This window comes from Cotesia glomerata, linkage group LG3, assembly GCF_020080835.1.
Source record: "Cotesia glomerata isolate CgM1 linkage group LG3, MPM_Cglom_v2.3, whole genome shotgun sequence".
NCBI classification, from domain to species: Eukaryota; Metazoa; Arthropoda; class Insecta; order Hymenoptera; family Braconidae; genus Cotesia; species Cotesia glomerata.
Genome location: NC_058160.1, coordinates 25,357,717 through 25,379,191, shown reverse-complemented (window position 1 = coordinate 25,379,191; position 21,475 = coordinate 25,357,717). Strand labels below are relative to the sequence as shown.

The 21,475-nt window shown below is 26.1% G+C and overlaps 1 protein-coding gene across 3 annotated transcripts in view; it reads left to right on the top strand.

Annotated features, from left to right (window-relative positions):
• Positions 1-21,475, top strand: part of LOC123262093 (myelin regulatory factor-like protein) — a 43,422-nt gene that overhangs the window by 10,579 nt on the left and 11,368 nt on the right. The window contains exons 1-4 of one of the 3 annotated variants that reach the window (XM_044724116.1): positions 5,575-5,833; positions 15,081-15,174; positions 20,138-20,344; positions 20,563-20,657. In XM_044724116.1, the coding sequence (XP_044580051.1) occupies positions 5,701-5,833; positions 15,081-15,174; positions 20,138-20,344; positions 20,563-20,657 (529 nt within the window). In that variant the 5' untranslated portion in view covers positions 5,575-5,700. Of the gene's footprint in view, positions 1-5,574; positions 5,834-15,080; positions 15,175-20,137; positions 20,345-20,562; positions 20,658-21,475 lie in introns of those variants that run through there. The other 2 variants (XM_044724117.1, XM_044724118.1) reach the window with 2 other exon arrangements.

The window sequence follows — 21,475 nt, the reverse complement described above, 5'->3', positions numbered from 1 at the left end:
ATAGCCATCTTATCCGTGAATATGTCGCGCAAACTCTTTTCGAGCATGTCCAAAAGTCGAAATAAAACATTCCATTGATTTATACACGCTAATACACTATTCTATTTTATACTTTTTTGCTCCATATATTTTTTATTTTTATATTATATAATATAACATCATCATATATTGGTATAAATAATTTATACGATTGTTATCGTGCATTTGTAGAAACACCCACACAATTTTTTTTCGATTCAAAAATATTAAGGTAGCTAAATATTAATACTTGTCATTCAAGATAAAAAGTATCTATTTATTAATTGGTGTATTATTAAAAATAAATTAAAAGAAAAAATGTTAATATTGCCTTTGTTGTCTAAGTCTGTAGCTTTAATAAGTATACCGTGCCTTAACAACATTCTTTAATTAATTACGGGCGTTAATAAAGGCAATAATATAAATAATAAATATACATAAGCAATCTTATCATATTAAACCGGAAAATAGAACTAGAATCTAATTATAATTTAAATTTACCGTGCTAGTACCGTAATTCATTTTCTGTAATTAGTATATGCAAATATTCGTTCAAAAATAGTCAAGTGCTAATCATCGTGAATGTTAAAAAATAAATTACCGGAACCAAATTTTGTATTGTGGTAAATTGTTTTTCAATTTAGACAATACATGCGTGTGATTTACATATTTTATCGGATTAGGTTTGCAAAATTTTTTTAAAACAACATATTTTTTTGGTTACTTTATTTTAAAACACAGAAACTGATTTCTTTAAATTTGCCTTTAGAAAAAAATTTGCATTATGAATTAATGAAATATTTGATTCATACATAGAATATATATAAATTTGAAAACTTTTTAAGAAAATAAAGGATTATCTATTTAAATAAATCAAAAATGCAGCAATATAAAAAAAATGTTGAGAAATTTCATGTTTTTTGATTTTAAAAAAAGTTTTTGAGTTAAAAATTTTTTCCAGAGTTCAAAATGTTTATTTTTATATCAGGAATAAGTAGAAAATTTTAAAGCGATTCATTTTTTATCTAATTAGATCATTTGTTGCGCAGAAGATCCAAAATAACAGGATTGCTGTTATTAAAAAGTTCTACGTTTTACACTGATAAAAAAATTAACTTGACTCAAGAGCCAAAATCTTGAACCAAGAATACCATTTTGAAGAAAATGATTTTCTTGAATCAAGAGAATAAATTCTTGAGTTAAGAAATTATTCTTGGTCTAAGAAAATTTTCTTGTTTCAAGAATTTATTCTCTTGACTCAAGAAAATCATTTCCTTCAAAATGGTATTTTTGGTTCAAAATTTTGGCTCTTGAGTCAAATTAATTTTTTTTAGTGTACCTGTTGACACTGAAAACGTTAAACCAATAATTGTTTGAGAAAAAAAATTTTTTTACTTAGCATTTTGATTTTATATAATCTATAAACAATTTGAGAGCGGCTTTTGGTCCTTTCTGGATTTATTATTTGATAGTCTATCAAAAACTCCCCTAGAAGTTATTTTTGGACCTGGTTCTAGTTCGACGATTGAAATTGTCTTTATCTGTGGGAAAAACAATTTCAAATAAAAATCTTTAATAATCTAATACTACTTTATTTTACTTTTATTCTAAACATATTCAGTAGTGGTATAATTATCTGAATAAGAACAAAGAAAGTTGGAGGTCAAGTTTAAGATTTGTACGTATAAATACTTAACTACCTTAAATGGCGCTATAAAATTTGTTTTCTCGCTCTACCTGTCTTAATTTCAACAAACATGCTGTTAATGAGGGCTTGACAATGAACAAAAATATAATAACCTGATATCTCTCTGATTTGATGAGATTATTGTGGTTTTGTAATGAGTAATACAACGATAATAATTATTCTGTTTGCTTGTATGTATATTTATATTTTTTAAGTTTATATTTATAATACATACATTAATAATACATTGTGTGAAAAGAACTGAACGCTGAGCAAATGTCAGAAGAATTCGCGTAATCTCAAGGCTGGATAGAATCATACGCAACACTTTCCTTCAATACATGTATACTTAACTTATAATTAACTGTTTCTTATCACCAGTTTTAAGTTGTAAATAATGTTTTATTTGTCGCATCAAATGCAAATTTAAACGCAGTTGAATTATTGTTTTATAATAATAATACATACTCAAAAATAATTATTCAAAACTTTTTTTCTAACTCAATATAAAATTTATAATAATACAGTTTATAATTGTAAGTTTGATTATAAATAGCTTTTATTTGTTACTGGACGCTTAAAATTTAATCATTATAGTACCAAGCTCCAATAAGTGATAAACGGATACGTCACTGTTATCGCCTGTGAAAATTTCTCTCTTGGGATGTATAATACACTGATGATTCACTGATACCACTTTGGTTATTCTTAATGTTGCTTCATGTTTATTTTTTCACATAATCCATTATAATTATTATTATTAAAATTAACTAAACAGTTTTAATGTATACTTAAAGTTATTGTATCATTATTTTTACTGACGCGTTTATTTAATTTAATTAAAATTAAAAAGTAACCGGAGACTACAGCAATTTTAATTGATAAATTGTATGATATTATAAGATAAATAATGTAATTACGATTGCACGTAACTTAAATGAACGTCACTTTTATTATGCATTCAAAGTTAAAGCGTAATCATTTATTCTACTGGGAAATATTCGAGTAATATACCATGAAGCGTGTGTCTCAGATATGGAAAATTTTAAGAAAAACATTATTTTATTTTATCTATCGTTAACGATTTTTCGTGGAATCATTTAAAAAAGTTACGCAGCAATTATAATGATGAGTGATTATGATTTATTAAAAAATAATAAGTGTTTTTTTTCTTTTTTTAATTTTTATGGTTAGTACAGAGAAATAAAAGCGGGATTTTAGTGTCGTAAATAATAGAGTATTTGAATAAAATTCAGGTAGCATATGGAGGGTTGGAAACCGTTTAACGAAATTTACAGATAAACATTTACATTTACATATTATGTGTAAATGCGCCGGTGACGTTTAGTGGGGTATCATGAGAAGGGGTAAACGATGACATAAGGATCATGTGGGTGATCTTTGGCGCGTGGCGATCAAATTACACGCACCATGAATTTCACGAGCCCTTTATCAAATTGCGCTCGATGACCTGCTGCACCGGCAAATTGCTTTATGATAATAATCTTGCTAATGTTTCTTTTACTCGAAGACTTGAGGTTTTTTGGGTTTCAGTGTAAATAATTTTTGATTAATGTTTTGATGAGAAAGATTTAATCAGATTCATTTTGTACATGTACAGTCTCTTCGAGTAATTACACATTTCAATTAACAATAATTTACACAAATAACAAATTTCTTGCGCCAAGAAAATATTTAAGGAAAACGAAAGTTATTTTGGAGTAAGAAAAAATTTTCTTGGCTCAAGAAACTTTGACTTCATTCAAGAAATTTTCAACCTTCTTTAATATTTTCTTGAGCCAAGAAAATTTACACTCCAGTCAAGAATTTTTTTTTCAATGTCCGCTTAGAGCTAAAAATTGGGTACACTGTTTGTTGAAATTTTGTTGAAAAAAAAATTTCAAAATTCTCTATCGGCCTTACATCAGATAAAAAATTTATTCAATGTTAAATGTCAAAATTGTCGGTTATATTTATTTATATTTAACAATACTAAAACTAATTAAACTGAAAATTTGACAAAAGTTTAAATAAATAATGTGAAAACATCAGTAAAAAATTTACAGTAGCATGAAATAAAGTAAAATCACCTCTCATCAGAGTTTTCCTCTCATTTTTTTGTTTTAGAATACTGCGTTCTATTGTAACAATGCTAAATAATGTCCTTCCAAGCTACTCGATGATATTCATTTGCAAAATTGATTCTTGTATGACAAAGTATATTTTTATACTTTTCTTTAAACAAGTCAGAGTAATTATTTTTAACCCTCAAAATTAGGTAATAAGTTTGCATTTAATACTCTATTTTTTACGTTTAATTATCCAATAAATTCAACGAAAGTTTATGGGTATGTGCACAAATACACAGTGAAACAATTGTAAAACTTGCGACGTTTCGTATTTTTAAATATTATTAAATAATGTAATATTTAAATATTAATATAATTAATGTAATATTTCATCAAACAATCATTAGATAACTATAAAATATAAAACAAACAGCCTTATACAAAATTTTCTCCAAATTCGCAAAACAGTAAACAATTTTTTACAACGTTTGATTTTTGGAATTCTTAAAGAGTTTAAACTTTTTAATTTTTTCATCATAAATTTTTACCTAAATATTGTTAGAAGTATAACTTCACAAAAAAAATTTTATAGACGAAATTTTCGATGAACTTTAGTTGAAAAATAAAAGTTAATATCTCCAGCAATAAAAAATTTTACAAAATATACTTATAGATATAATTAATAGCAAATTCAAAAATGATTTTTATCAGATATAGATAATACATAAACTATTAAGTCAAAATATTAGTATGAAAAAATGTAATCCTTTATTATCTAAAAAATTTTTCCAGATATAAATTGAGAGTAGTAAAAAAACTCGCATTGAAATGTAATTGTGCGGGTAAACTAAATTTATATGTTTCTATCGTGACGTATAACCATTACAAGATCGTTTATACATCCACCAGACTAAAATGTAGATTATTAATTCGATAATCGATGTCTTTGCATTTAAACTCTGTAATTTCCCGTTGATTAACGTCATCTCGTTCTTTCTCTCTCCCCTCCATCAAACTGTCATTAAGTCGCTAGACCATTCCACTGCTATTCTCGACAGTCTTATCTGCATAACAAAATAACATGTTCAAATATAATCATCTAACGTTAACCGAAAATCAAATAAAATCACCACCAGCTTCAATAAATATTTACTTTCGATTTTTGGTTTTGGTTTACACCAATACATGTAGGCAAAAAACAACCACATGCAAATATATAAACAAGGGCATTGTTTACTCAAAATTATTCTTTTGAATGTATATGTGTATATACAAGTAATACAAGTGAAGTATAGAGTTTAGGGTAGCTGAAAGTTGCGCAGAAACGAATCAACCCCCTTAACTCGTTTATGCAAGCACCGCCCCTTGTAAAGTCTCGTTGGAAACATCGTTCTCCATTCGCTGTGCACCAATCAGATATACATTTGCTAGAACCCGCGGATTCGCTTAGCTCGTCATCAAACTCAATACCGGATGAACGTAAAGTCTTGTCCAGAACGAGTCTCCCACCCAGACGTGGATACTTTCCACGGGTCAACCTACATAATATCTAATCCGAGTGCGCTTCATCATCACTCAATCATCCAGATAACTGTGCTTTTATTTTTTCATGTCCCGTAACTATATTTTTAGTCTTAAACTCAAACTGTCTTCGCCTCAAGTGCTAATGTTGGTGATGTTCCAAGTGAAAAGTCTGCAATATAATATAAAACAGTGGTACTGATGATCATTACTATCATCATCATCTTCATTTCAAACTAAAAGTGATTCAAAATGTTAAAAATCGAAAAATGGATATATTAAAAGTTTTGCTGAAGTAAAATGAATGAACAAGTCAAAAATGTAGCAAAAAATCGATTTTTTTCGAGCAAGACTCTTTGATAGTGGGAAATAATTAAGGAATTTTTATCATTATTGGTAATAATAATGGAATTTACATGGACGGTACAGCAGCACCAAACTGCAGATCCCGTTCAAAATAATACTGGTCATACTACTGAACCAGAAGAATCTTCAGTGATTGGTCACTCTGCTGCTAGAAGACTTCTTGCGATTGCAGGTTAATTCATAATCGTCATAATTTATAATTATTTATCAAGAGTACATTATCTTCATGAAATACAATTAATTCGATACCAAAATATAACTCTCTTAAACTAATTATAACTTCGTTTTTCTTTAATAATCTTATATTCTTGGTTCAAAAATAAGTTTCTTCATTCGAACTTCAAAAAAATTCTTTAGAAAAAAACAAATTTTTCATTTGAACCTATTCTGAAACGTATTTGAGACCAATATTCGATTATATAGAAAATAGAAAAATTTGAAAATTGTTCTTATTCGTGAAACAATTCAATAATATTTTGATTTGTTGGGAAAATGATAGGTTATCTTCTTTGGAAATAGTGAATTGCTTCACTGAATCCATAAAATTCTTCAATTGTCAATTTTTTCTCATTACTTTCAAGTTTTATTCCTTTACTCGCAAATAAATTTCAAGAAGAATATTTTTCTTAAATCAAGTCGTTTTTTTCAGGATACACCGAAAAAAAAATAACTTGATTCAAGAGAGAAAAAAAATCTTGATCCAAAAAAATAATTTTGCAGACTTTAATCGTCTTAAATTAAGCAGAAAAATTTTTGGACAAAAACAATTGTCTCTGTTTAAGTCAATTTTACTTGATTCAAAAATTTACCGTCTTGATTCAAGGAACTAAAACTCGTCAAATAGAATTTTTTGATTCAATATTTTTATTTTTGAAACAACTTAATTGTTGTTTTTTTTTTTTTTTTTCCAGTGTAGCAATATCACACTATTGTTATTAGAATTGTAATCATTTATATTTATATTTAAAATTTGCTTTCTATTTACTTAATTACACTTATGTCTGTCACTAGAGAAAATTTTCTAATAACTATTAAGTATGTCGGATAAATAACTTTAAACAAACATAATATTCAAAACATTACACCGTTTATATGATAACGTGATGAGTTGATGACAGAAAGTTTGAGTGATTAATGCGGAATATAAATAATAAAATAAATAAATGTTTGTATGTTTATATATGTATATATATGCATGGTTACACACATGTTTACTCGTGTCTATAGTTGTGTTTGCGTATAATGAAATAGATTTCACGATCAATGAGTGTGTGTATAGTTTCACACACACGAGTATATATAGACATAGAGGAGACGCAACACCTGACGTGACCCTCGTAAAACCTGGCCAATTATCATAATCGTTTTGTTCACGATCTGTCTAATCGTTTATAGCTGTCTAGAGGGTGGCAAAACAGCTGCAGCCCTATTTCCAAAATATTAAATTTTTATATGCACGAAATACTGGAAATGTATATCAATAACAGTAACAGTAAAAGAAAATTATTGCTCAATTAACTCGTCATTTGAATACTATACTTCCGGTCTACTGCAATCAATCGCCTGACCCTTGAGAATTAAAATACATGATTCGAGTGCTTATGCACAAAAATTTATATTTATACTTTAATTTCGATATAAATATATTTATTTTATCTATTAATTGATTTTCAGTCTGCAATTCGTTGAAAACGTCTTTAATATATATATTATATACGCGAAACGATTTTGAACTAATTTAAATTGCAGTAAAAATTTACTAGCTAATATTTTTTCATATGTCTGCAGAGGTTTTGCTCTTTTATGTCTTAAGTATAGAAAATATTATCCATACATTTATTATTATTGGTATTTATTTTAATGTATTTTTCTTTGTACTGATCCTCGTAAACTAAAGTTTCATTTAATGGATAATTAAAATATAAGTATGAAGTTATCGAGTAATACCTTTTGAACTAATACAAGAACAAAATTTTGATACAAACGTATTTTACTAAGTACCATAATTAACTATTGAAGTTTTATTATTTAGGTTTATTACAAGTTTTTACTTAAGTTTTTTTTTTTATTGTATATTTATTGAAATTTTTATAGTAAGTTAAAAAAATTTCAAACTACAATCTCCATCACCATGTGTGTTACATCACGCCAAAGGTACTGATGTCAAAAAAAAGTTTGTTGATGGCCGCCAAGATTCTGGTTGATTATCGTATAAAAAAACACCATTCGGCCACACCCGAAATGGAAGGTAGATTTCACTGTATGAAATTCTTGATAAAATGACGTACATAAGTCGGTTGTACTACACATTGCCTAAAAATGGTTCAATTGCACTCTTAAATTTTAAAAAATAACTAAAAATGGTGAAAATGTCAATGTTATAAACGTTAAATTGAAGGCGATTTTATGAGCTTTCACATGAATTTATCAAAAATTAGTAATCTCTTTTCAATCGAAAGTTATACAACAATGAAGTCACCGAAAACGTGATTTTAACTATTTTGATAATTTTGAGGTGCTACCATTTCTAAACTTATTGACGAATTTCGCTCATTTTAGGGCTCATGCAAGCTAATTGTCCAAGGGATCTATATACTAAATTTCGTTAGGATCTCTTAAGAAATCTCGATAGAATAACATTCATAAGTCGGTTGTACTACACATTGCCTGAAAATGGTTCAGTTGCACTCTTAACTTTGATAAAATAACTAAAAATGGTCAAAATGTCAATGTTATATGCGTCAAATTAAAGGTAATTTTATGAGCTATCACATGCATTTTTCAAAAATTAGCTATCTCTGTTCAATCAGAAGTTATACATCAATGAAGTGTCCAAAAACGTGATTTTTACTATTTTGAAAATTTTAAAAGGCCGCCATTTCTAAACTAATTAATCGATTGTGCTCGTCTTCGAACTTGTTCAAGGTAATTACTCAAAGAATATGTGTACCGAGTTTCATCTAAATCCGTTAAGAATTGTAGACGCTATCGTGTCCACAAGCCACGTTATATTACATATATATATATATATACATAAATATATATATATATATATATATATATATATATATATATACATATATATATATATATATACATAAATATATAAACTTTTGAACCAATGCTAATTTTGAGCTTTACTCGACTACATAAGAGATAAAATGACAAAATTCCGTGTGAATTCCGACACAAGGACCAATGCAATAGATAGATTTCTACGAAATCTACCTAAAAAAACAAGCTGTACTTTAATCATCAAAGCTGTGGCTATCTTCTAAACTATAATAATTCGAAAATATTGAAAATTTAATTATTTATATGCTTTTTAAAGTTAATTGTAATTTTTTAATGAAACACAAGTTTTAAAAATTTTTTGACTTTTTAAAATATCAGTAAATTTATAAGAAAAAATTCAAATTTCTATATTTTTTTGGTTTGTCAAAAAAATCTAAAATTAACGTGTTATTATCATTCGAAAATATAAAAATGAATGTTATATTTTTAATTTGTGAAGATTAATAGTTTAAAGCTTATAATTCTTTAATTAACTTGAATTTAAATATTGACTTTTAAATTATTATTATATTTTTAGAAATTATTCATATATATTAAAAGTAAGCAAAAAGTTCATTAATTCGACATTAAATTTTTTTTTTTCGATCAATAGTTGACCTAAAAATATTAAAATTACACGCTACAATGTTATCAAGACTTATGTAAATAATTGTTATTATAATAATCAAATTAATAATTTGCACTTTCAAATTTTCCAAAAATTTTTTATATTTAAAATCAAACATTAATAACAATCGTGAAAAATTTTTCACAAGTAAATATTATTTTAAAAACGTATTGGCCAGAGATAAAACACGGACCTTTTACTGATAGTCTAACTCATTTATAAAAAGTAAAATATGCAAATAATTTATTTAAAAACTAAAATAATAAATACGACTATTGTCATCTTAAAATTCCTTCTCGTCAATGTCAAAATAATCTTATGTATTTTCAACGTTTCCTTAATATTTTCTACCCAAAGTTTCGTTTCCACAAACATGCCTAAGATAAAAAAAATTAACATTAAAACAACGGAATTAATATAATTAAAAATAAATATTAGTGTTAAAAAAATTGTTTGTATCATGCGTAGCGATTTCGAATAATGTAAATTTGTCTGTTGGTTGTCTCATATCACAAACTGAACGTAGAACGGTTCCTTGAAAATAAAAGGCTTATAGTTAGTACAGCTACACCAGAAAACAATGTACACGAGACACGAATATACCATTTAGAATATTAAAATACAGAGAAATAAATAACGAAGAGAGAGAACAAAAGTTATGTAGATGTAGATGTAATGTGTAAGTTTATGTTGATGCTCAAGTAGAAGTGGTAGGTCAAAGTGTATAGATGTATAAAAGCATTCTATTTGTACTATACTCAGCCAAGACTCGAGAGAAAGTTAACATCATCTTTTTGTCTGACATAATTCAAGTCATGAACCCATGTACTATTTTTATTTATTTTTACAACTTGAATTTATTTTGACATTCATTTGGATTTTTTACCATAATAATTCATTTTATTACCAAACAATTTTCTCACCATCAACAATAAATATTGCGTAAATAAAAGACACCATAATTATTTAATATTTAATGTAATTACGGAAAAATAAATTTTCAACGTACGTGTAATGTACATTTAAGGATTATATTACATTTGTATGCTATTTATCTAAAGTATACATGTCCCGGGAAAGTCGCAAACTCTTAAACGATGGTCTACGCCCCGTGTGTGGAAAGTCGCGTTCTTTATATGTACATACATATGTGTAATACATATAAATAGTTTATGCATAATAAAGATACTTTAAAGCAAGACAAGTCAATCTGAACTTCCGGAGCCGGTGCATACTATCGACAAACATTAGACATATCTGCACTCTTTTCAATGTCTTGTGACCACTTATTTTCAATTACCATTATTACTGTAATTATAAACAAACTAACCATCTCAGTAATTATAGTTTCACCATTTTTAATTTGTTTAGTATGTTAGCTTTAACAACTTTTACTATTTTATTTGGAGTTGGATTTGGATAGTAAGAGCCATTGAAATTAAACAATGAAATATTTCATAAGAATGTGCAATAAAAAATTTTTAAGTTCTTATGGATATATAGTATATATTTTATTGTTGTTGTTATTATTACTTTTAGGAAAATATTATCAGGATTGAAGGTCCGCGAGGATGTTTGATCGATAAGACCACGGACAAAATTGGCAACGCCCACAGTAATCCCTTCTACATTATTTTTCAGCATACTCCATTATTATAATTATTATTTTCTATTTAAATTATTTATTTCTTGTTATTTTACAAAAATTTATCAAGTCCAAAAAAAAATTTTGAACAATTATTTTAATTGGAATAGAATTTTTTTGATTTTGAAAATTTTCTCATGCTTGTAAAATAATTTTAGTCTTCCTAAAAATTTATTTTTGCAAGTCAATTTTAATTAGTGAGAACATCTTACCGTGTAGAGTCCTTAAATAATCTGAGTGTTGTTTATAACTTTTAATAAAAATTTTTTTAAGAGAAAAGTTCATTGAACAGTTAATTTTTTTTTTAATAAACGTGTCTTGCTTACGGTGCGATGTAAAGATCGTTCATAAACAAATAATGCCATAACCTTTTACAATGAAGATACCGTACACTGATAATTTTCACCGCAAGCAAAAATTTTGTAATTTATTGCAACCATTGTTTTATCATTTATTTTATATCCTTTATTTTTATAAGAAAAATTTTAATCTACTCGATCTAATAGAATTCGATTATCTATTAAAATCATGGGGTTTTAAAAAATGTCCAAGTAGAATTTTTATACTAACCTTTTATTCAAGGATCCAAACAAATATTCATTAACAGATATATACTTATTAAATTATGTTTAATAAACGAATTAAGTATTAACTATCAACATAAATTTCTTCCCTGTTAATAAATGACATTTAATCAATGATATATTAACTGTTAATAAATACTTATTGAATCATTTTGTGTTAAAAAAAAAATCATTTATTAACAGTTAATAAAGCTTATTAAATTATTAATTTAAAAAAAAAACCTTTTTATCAGTATGTGAAGAAAGTTTTACAAAAAATTATAATGAAAATTTGTTTTGATTTTAAAATTTTACTTCAAACAACTGTAACATTTCTTCTGAGTTTAATAATCAAAAAAATTATCTGTTTAATTTTTTAGAATTGTCAATTTAAGTTTACTAAATTACAGTGAATTAAATACTTCAACTCGGGTTATGTTAATTTTTTTTTAATTAAAAAAAAATTTTACAATTTTTGAAGTAAATATTACATTTTTAAATTACACGGTATTGAACTGTGCTCCGCCGATAATCAATTTGAACATGATCATTGTTTGTATTTATTAGACATTCTTATTGAAAAAAAATACTGTAAATAATAAGTAAAATAAAAGTAAAGAATATACATGATATGATATAATTTGAGACATGATATTCTTATAGCGTACGATGTCAGACACAGCTTTGAAGCATCTGACCGGAAGAAACGAGTTGTGACACTTGAATTACTCGATTAAACACTTAAAGAGGGGTTCAAGGTGCGCTCCTGACTTTTTTGTCACTCTTATTGTCATTATCTCTATTTTATTTAACTTACTATTGTTGACTGTGAAATTAATACATATATCAATTTAACGTTCATTAATGTAATTAATAATACAAAAGGTTTAAATTTGTTTTTTATTTTTTTTTTCTGTATCATTAACTGTTATTATTGTTCCCGTTGAAATTATTCAATTACTATATAAGAAGTTTAAAATGAGCGCAAACTAACAATAAAATTCTTTAGTCTTTAGAATACTTTTTGTACTGATTCTTTGTAAAAAATTTTCTATTTACTTATTTATATTTTTTTTTGTTTTAATATTTACTCTTGTTTAAAATTGAATCCATTACTCGAGGCGTGAATCATTTTCATAAGAATTTCTAATAATTTTTTATTGTCATTATTCTGTAAAACTTTCACTCGTGTGAATAATAAAATAAAATTTAATTTTGTTCTTATTGATATTCTAAGAAGTGCATCTTTTAATTTTCTGCAGATTATTGCTTAAAGTTTACAAAACCTGAGAAGTTTGGAGAAAGCAATATTTAGTCATTTTTGCTATATACTATAGATGATGTTATAATTAAGAAAAGTTTAGTCAAATAAAATCTAACTGATTATTTTTTTAATAAAAAAAAAAAGCAAAGTAAAAATTTATCTTAAAATCATTTCTCGGCTTAATTAACTCAGTAAAAATAATATTATTAAACTGAAGGAAGAAGAAATTTGTTTTTCATTCTTTCCTTGATTCAGAAATTAAATTTATTGTTATTATATTCATATATTTTATCGGAATATTTTTAATAAATTTTTGGAGAAATATTATTACTGAATATAATATCAAATACTTTTCGTTACATGTTATGGGTTTAAAAATGAAAAATTCTTACCTTTTACTCTTTACTCTCTACATTTATCAAAATAGGTTGCCGTCCCTGCGTTGTCGTATGATGGTTATTATTCATTAAAACAACGTATTGAAAATTGAAAAAAAAAATCTCAGAAATATTATTTTTTAGTATATTTTTAAAATATTTCACTACTTTCCTATTTTTTTCTTAATTTTGTCTTAGAATTAAGAATCTTCTAAAGTAGTTTGAAAAATTGCTAACTTTATTATTAATTCTTTCATATAATGAACAGTAAAAAAAAAAATAGACAAAATTAATCTAGAAATAGATCCACGCTGAAAGTATCTTATTTTTTTACGATACTATCAAAAGTCAAAAAAATAAAATTTTAAGTTTAAAAAACGTAAATTTTTCTTCAACTTCTTCCAAAAAGTGAAATATTTTCCTTAAATCAAATTATATTTTTTTAGTGTATAAATTTTAAATTGACCAATATTTAAATTTAATTCTTCTTTTAACTCACAACAGGAACTAAAATTAAAAAACCAACAGACCATTACCGAGATATTTAATAAAATATTGTTAATTCAACATTAAATTTCGCAATAGCGGTAATAAAAAGTTTTAACAAAATTTAAGGTCGTTGAAACACCAAGACTTTTCCAGTGTACAGTTAAAAACAAAACCATGTTAAAAAAAAAAGTAATTTGGCATATTGCGTACTACCTTTTGAATTTATAAACATGACAAGTGTGTTATCGTAAGATCTAAAGTGTAATATAGTAAATATAAATACAGTAATATAATATACAATGAAAGAGGATCCAACGCAATAATCGTGAGTGAGGTTCCGTATGTGTTAAATATTCTCTTATGTTATGTGTCGACTGCCAATGGAACTCAGCTTGCTAATTTTCTCGTATATATAAACCGTTCACAAGACCTTTAATGCTAAAGAGAGAAGAAAACTTTTATTCCAAAAGCATCACAATCAGCTGTTCTGTATACACTCTCGCCGTAAAGTTACATCTCTCCCACGCAAGAATTATTTTGTATCATGATCACAGACTGAGAGGAATGAGGCAGAAGATAAAATAAAAATATTAATAAAAATAAAAAATGATTAAGAAATATGTAATGTGCCTATGTACCTGCAGCATCTTCTCTCAGCCTCTTCTTCTCTAGTCTCTACACCAGTGTACTCGATGAATCGATAAATGGCGAGGTAAATCGATCCAATAGGATTCACCTATTCAATACCTACAAGTCGAGGCTCAGCTTGACCTGGATGAGTTTCAACTTTGCAATGGAAACTCTGCAGCTCTACTTCGAAAGTCCACATACACATTCTTCCATTTCTAACGTAATTTATTATTATATTATCAGTCTGTCAAATGTGTCTCAAATATCAAATTTAAATTATCAAGTCAATGCACTTCCATTCAAATTCCTTTTATTCACACTAAAAAAATAAAAATGGAATAATAATTACTGTATAAATTAAATTTTCATTAATCTTATATCTATAAAATAAAGTTTTAATTTATTGAATCTCATATCAATGTATCAATGCATATCCTACTCACCCGACCTGCTATCTTATTATTTATTTATTTATTTTTCAAACACACGAGATTGCATCTTCAATCATGTGTTAGTTATAATTCACTAGTTACATTCTCTTTACACTCGAGGACACGTCGATTTATCCTTGCATAAAATGTGGAATCTTTATCTTACATCGAGTTAACGATCGAACACATTACTTTTAATTCTTCTTTATTTTCTCGAAGAGAATTTTCTTTAAAAAATTTTTTATTATATAAGAAAATATAAATTGAATATTAAAATATACTTTCAATGATTGTTTTTAATTATAACATTTAATTTTTTTATTGGGTTTATTTTCTAGGACGGGGTGACTTTGTAGGAGGAATCGATAATGAGGCGCTCGATTTTTCTCAACTCGAGGATTTCATCAATAGTGACAGTCCACAACCTGCCACGTGAGTGTAATTATACAGTAAATTAATATTAATTTTTTATTTAAATTTGAAATTCTTTATTCTTGAATATCATTTTCATTTCAATTTTCCATGCAACACTGCGTTTATTTTTTTTATTTAAAAATTCTTAAATGGTTTTTAAGATTTTTATTCAAAATTTATAAAAAATTTGTCAGCATTTAGAACTTGCTAAAAATTGCAAATTATAAAATCACAGTAACTAATTTTATTTAAAAAATATTTTGATTGGGAAATTTTTTTAACTAAATATTCAAAAGCCCGCAATTTTTCTCATAAATAAATTGATTATTATTGACATCAATAAAAATAATTTAATAACTTTTGAAGATAGTTTAAAGTGCTGAGAGACGAGAAGAAAATGTGATTATATTAGTATAACCTGTAATATAAAACCAAGTTATGTTGAAATAACATAAAATGGTCTATAGGTTTTTTATACACTAAATTTGGGTTAATTTTGACCTAAAATTCTTGGTCTGAATCATCTATCCAATTAAATGATTGTGTTTTTTTCATACAGCGATCGTTGATCTTTGAAAATTCTCTTTCACAATCTGAATTTATTATGGAATGATTATCAAGGCTTTGATTATGAAATAACAACAATTATTTATCAATCATCATTGATAATTTTTTAATCTAAAATAATTAATTATGAACTGATTGACACTTTGTAATTTACGACGATTTTTTTAAGAATTTTTTTACGTAATGATGGAAATTGTATCTATTAATCAATGAAAATTAAAATTGATCTTATAATAATAAAAATTATTTAAATGTCAACTAAGAGCAATTTAAAGAACCGGTTTGTTGATAAATTTTAATTAGTTATAAAAAAAATTTTAATAAATAAAAAATACTATAAGTTAGATTCCGATAAATACTTAATTATTCATAGAAGATTTAACGGGAAAACCTGACTTAAAATATTGATAACTGATAACATACCTACATCAGCTCACCATCTCTATAGTTTATGTGTACCTACCACGTCTACCATGTTAGACGATTAAAATATTTCTTGGCAGGGAATCGAACCGTGATTCCTACCAACAAAAAAAACTATTTATATCGTGTATTGTACTTTTATTCTACGCATGTAATTATACTTGTCAGGTGTTAGAGTACACGTATTTACAATGCTATGCTTGTTTGAATAATTTAAAATTCTGGTTGGAGAAGTATTTATTGTCCGTATTTTAATTGAATTTGAATTTTTTTCACTCTGGAATTCTAGATTTTTTTAGAGAACTAACGTGTAAAAATTTAAAAATTTTCTAATACTTTTATATTAATTATTAAGGAGTTTTTCAAGTCATCTCATGTTTGTTAAATGAATGTTTAAATTTGCGAGATAAAAAGTTAAATTTAACCTTTTATACTTCAAAAATCTTAATATCTAATTCTCTAACAAAAATTTTTACATCACTATTAATTTATTCGATCTTTTAGTTGTTGTTAGTTTTATGTTTTTTTAAGTTCGTATTATTTTTAACTTATTGAAGTTGTAATTTAGCTTAAAATTATCCTTTGAATTTAACAATGTTTTAAAAAATGATTGCACAAAACGATTGAAAAATTTTTTTTTACTTTAAAAGAAAAAAAGTTGGTTGTAATTGTTGGTTATTATTCAAGAACCACTTAAATATTTATTTAATCTTAAAATCGGATCTGATCTTAAAATCTTGTATTTGTTATTCATGATGACTGATGACGTTTCGACATAATATGCTTATGCTGTCTTCACATCTAGCAACATGTATTTTTTACGCATACAATAATTTAACATCATTGTTTTGCTTACCTTTAACTTTAAAGCCATAAAACATAAATCAACTGTTTACCTGTCACAATTTTTTGTAATGTTCAGTTATAAATTCAACATTAAATTGAGTCATTAATTTATCTTTATTAGATATCTTCAATAGTATTATATTACAGATAAATCATATTGAAAATTACAATTTTTACTGAGGGATTTTATTCTAGTAAGAAACAGTTATTTAGCACAAAATGTAATAAAAACATCAATTACAGTCATGTTTTTTAATGTACAGTCATTTGATATTTATTTTTGTCTCAACAAAATTTAATACCGAATATTTTATAAAAATTAAGATATACATATATTGACCGTATTTTCTAATGACACCAAAAATTTTAAATTATTTTCAATACAAAGTTTACAGTTTAACAAGAAAAAGGCGATTTGGCATCCGAAATGGAAGTAGATTTCATTTTATTTCATTTCTGTGGACAAAACGACTGCAAAAGCAAAAGCAAAAAATGATCCTATAATATTGATATTCTTCGGTTTAGAAAAACATAATAACATGTAAATTATAGCTTAATTTCTCAGCTTTCAGATGCATTTTACAGAAATCAAATATTTTAAAACGTTCGAAATTTATTTCAAGGAAAAGTAGTATGAGTATGAAATTTTCAAAATTTAAAAATGCTGTAATTTCTAAACTAATCGACCGATTAAGCTCACATTCAAACTTGACCTTCGTAATAGTTTATATAATAAGTATGTTGAGTTTCATTAGGATCCCTTAAGAATTGTTGACGCTATCGTCATTACAAGCCGCGTTATCTATACTTCTATACTAATATTATAAAGAGGAAAGATTTGATTGTTTGTTTGTTTGTTTGCATTAAATAGGCTCCGAAACCACTGAACTGATTTGAAAAATTCTTCCACTGTTGGGAAGCTACACTATCCCCGGGTGACATAGGCTCTATTATATTTTCAAAAAAAATTATGAATCCTTACTAAAACTCCAATTTTTGTTAAATACAGACGAGCTGAGTCAAAATATAGCAAAATTTTTCGAAAGTTCCGTCATGAGGACCGATGCAATAGTTAGATTTCTATGAAATCTACACTGAAAAAAAAATTAACTTGATTCAAGAGAAAAATTTTTGACCCAAGAAAATAATTTTGAAGAGGATAATTTTTTTGAATCAAGTAAAATTTCCTTAAATCAAGAAAAAATTATTAGTTCAAAAATTTTTTTACTCAAATCAAGAAGATTAAGTTCTTCAAAATTATATACTTGATTTAAGAACATTTTTTTCTGTATACTAAAAACGGTAACATTTAGAAGCAAGGCAATAAAAAATCGCCTCGGTTATAAATGATTTACTATAAAGATGAAGACCTACTTCCTGTTTTGATCAGAGCAAATTCCTAAATTCGAGTGTCAGTAGAACATAAAGTTTAATCCAGATGACGAAGGCAACTAAACGCAACGCCGGCTGTTATTTAATGGACAAAAAAGCAGAACAAGAGATTATTAGAGAAAGAATAACGATGAAAGAGAGAAAGAGAAAATGAAGGAAGAAAAAATAAATACATAGTCACAATTGAGAGTAAGAGAAAGAGAAACGCTGTAATGCAGTATAGTAATGACATAATGACGACAGAACCAGACTGGACAAAATTGATAGAATCACTGTTATTGCTACTGTTACTGCTAATACTCACTGTATTGCATTTAATGAAACTAGATGGTAATTTTGTCTCTACTTCAAAGTGTCGTACGTGTGTTTAACATTTGTCATCTATTTTATGTCCTTTTACATCCATATGCATAGACCAATGTGGATGTATATGTGTATGAATGTATATTTATATTATACCAGGTTTAGAAACGAGGGCTCGTGCCACCGGAACTATTTTCCCATTAAGAAGTATCACTTCCTCTAATACTCGTCAATTTATTCCCTCTTTTTAATTTTTAACTTCTCAATACAACTTAATGGGCTGAACGCACACCGACCGAAACTCTATCCAACCGTGATATTTAATTAGCCATAACAAAATAAAAATTTATCATCGTAAAAATTGCTCTTTTGCTCTCATTTTTTTCCTTTCCTCATTTTTCATTATTTCAGAAATAACATTCATTATTATTTATTATTGTATTTATATATTTTAGCGAATTATTTTTTATAAATGTCTATAATTTCATATTTTAATGGCTTAGGAAAAGAGTCAGTGTTTCCTGAAAAAAATTTTTTTTTTAATATTTTTAAAGGATGACGTCTTGAAAATTTTGAGTGGATACAAAGATGAAAAAAATCGGTCATCTTGCTTCAATAATTTATTCTCTTGGTTTTGAAATAATAACAACTTTATTAAGCTAAAAATAATTTTGTTTTCTTTTAAAAAATTTATATTTTTTTTTTAATAAAAAAAAATTGAATATTTTAAGCCGATAGTAAAATTTTAGAAAAAAATATTTCTAAAATAAAAATAGTTATTTTTCAGTGTATATTGTATGCATAATTTTTTGAATGAACTTGAAAAAATTAATTAATAATAAATCTAGTATTTATATTAATAATAATCCTATTAAATGTACTTAATTGAACAATAAAATACAACAGTAATAACGTCATTATTAGACGTCATGCATACCACAGTTAGCGATAGCGATATCTCTGTTTTATAAACCCTGGTATATGCCTGTTAACTTATATTATTATTCACCTATCAGGAACTTTTATTGCTGTACGAATGAGAGGAAAAATAAACATGTATGTTTTAAAACAGCAAGTTAAGTGATCAAAGGTCATTTCGAGGCTGGTGTCGTTATTTCTGTGCATATATGTTTTCTATTATACAGCTATTTTCTTCAAAATTTATTCATATCTTACAACTAAATAATTATATAACTAACTAATCAATAAATTCTAATACAAAAAATAAATATTGTAAAAAAGCGATTGATTAATTTTAATTAAACCCGATAGATTAATCAATTTCTAAAATAAAATTACTTATCTTCTCATAAATAGTTTTTTTTACCATTTTATTATTATTATTATTATTATTATTATTATTATTATTATTATTTATTGAGTTATTAATTATTAATAAAAAAAATAAGGAAAAAATTACAAATAAATAAAATAATAATTATATTTGCAGATACTTTGCCGATACCCTCGCTCACAATGAGACAAATGGAACGACGACGAGTCATAACGGGCGAGTGGAGACGACGAGCCAGCAACCTCCAACCAGATTGCCATCACCAATATCCCAGAATCATCCGGTACAATCTGCCTGTCCGACTGGAGCAACGCCTGTCCCACCAGTTACAACTTACAAGGACCCTCAGACCTACGTTCATCCGTAAGTACTCCTATCATATCAGCTACCTTCTATTGTTATTATCATAACATTATCATTATTAAATTTAACAACTCTTGTAACTAATAATAATATCCATTATTTTACGAGCATGCGATTGCTAGTCTGCTTATTTCTCGAACCAACTAGAGTTAAGCTTCTGAAAAGTTTAACCCTTATCATGATTTATCATTCAATTTTAATGCCCTTGTTCTTTGCAGACACGCGTTACCAGAGAGTCCACCAGACAGTGGAAGTGAACCTCCGTATTCTCCACCAGGGCATCATGAAACCTCGCAACATGTTCACTCGCCACGTAAATATTTATTTTTATTTTTTATTCATAGGGTAGCCACATAAAAATGCTAAGCAATTTTATTAAATCGAAAATTAATTGATAATTTTAATCTTTATTTTTTGCGCTGAAAATTTTGAGTAAAATTTTACTTCAAAAATAAATTTAATGAATTATTAAAAACAAATTTAAAGCTAGGAAAGAGTAAATCTATTTTCAGAGATTACAATTTTTTAATTACTTTTTGGAAAAATTTTTAATTAAAGTATTATGAAATTTTCGCAATAGTTAGTCGTATGTTTTTTTTTTTGGAAACTTTATTTGAATCGATTTGAAAATTTATTTAAAAGGTAATCAGAAAAATAAAATTTACTAAGGCCTATCTTTAAGCACTTAGTGGGACATTCATCCTTTGACGATAAAAAGTTGAATGGCTCTCAGGTCTGTGGATAGTAGTAATATTTTCACTACAATGCAATTTCTATTGTATATTTTTATACAATGTTTCATAATTTCCCGTCTTTATCAGAGTAAAGGAAAGACAAGTATTGTAATTAGAATAACCAATAAAAATTTAATGAACAAATTAAAGCTACTATTTATAGTTTTAATTACATTAATATTTAAATAAAAATAGTTTAATTTTCAAAGATAATTATTTATTGTTTGACAAAATATTCAAGTGAATTAATACAAGCAACTTTGTGGAATTATCCAAGATTTTGATACAATTCAAATTATTTTTGATACATATTAAGTATCAAATTCACAAATATAAATATTGATAAATAAAAATTGAAAAAGCACATATTAATAAAAAAAAAAATAAAAGCATATAT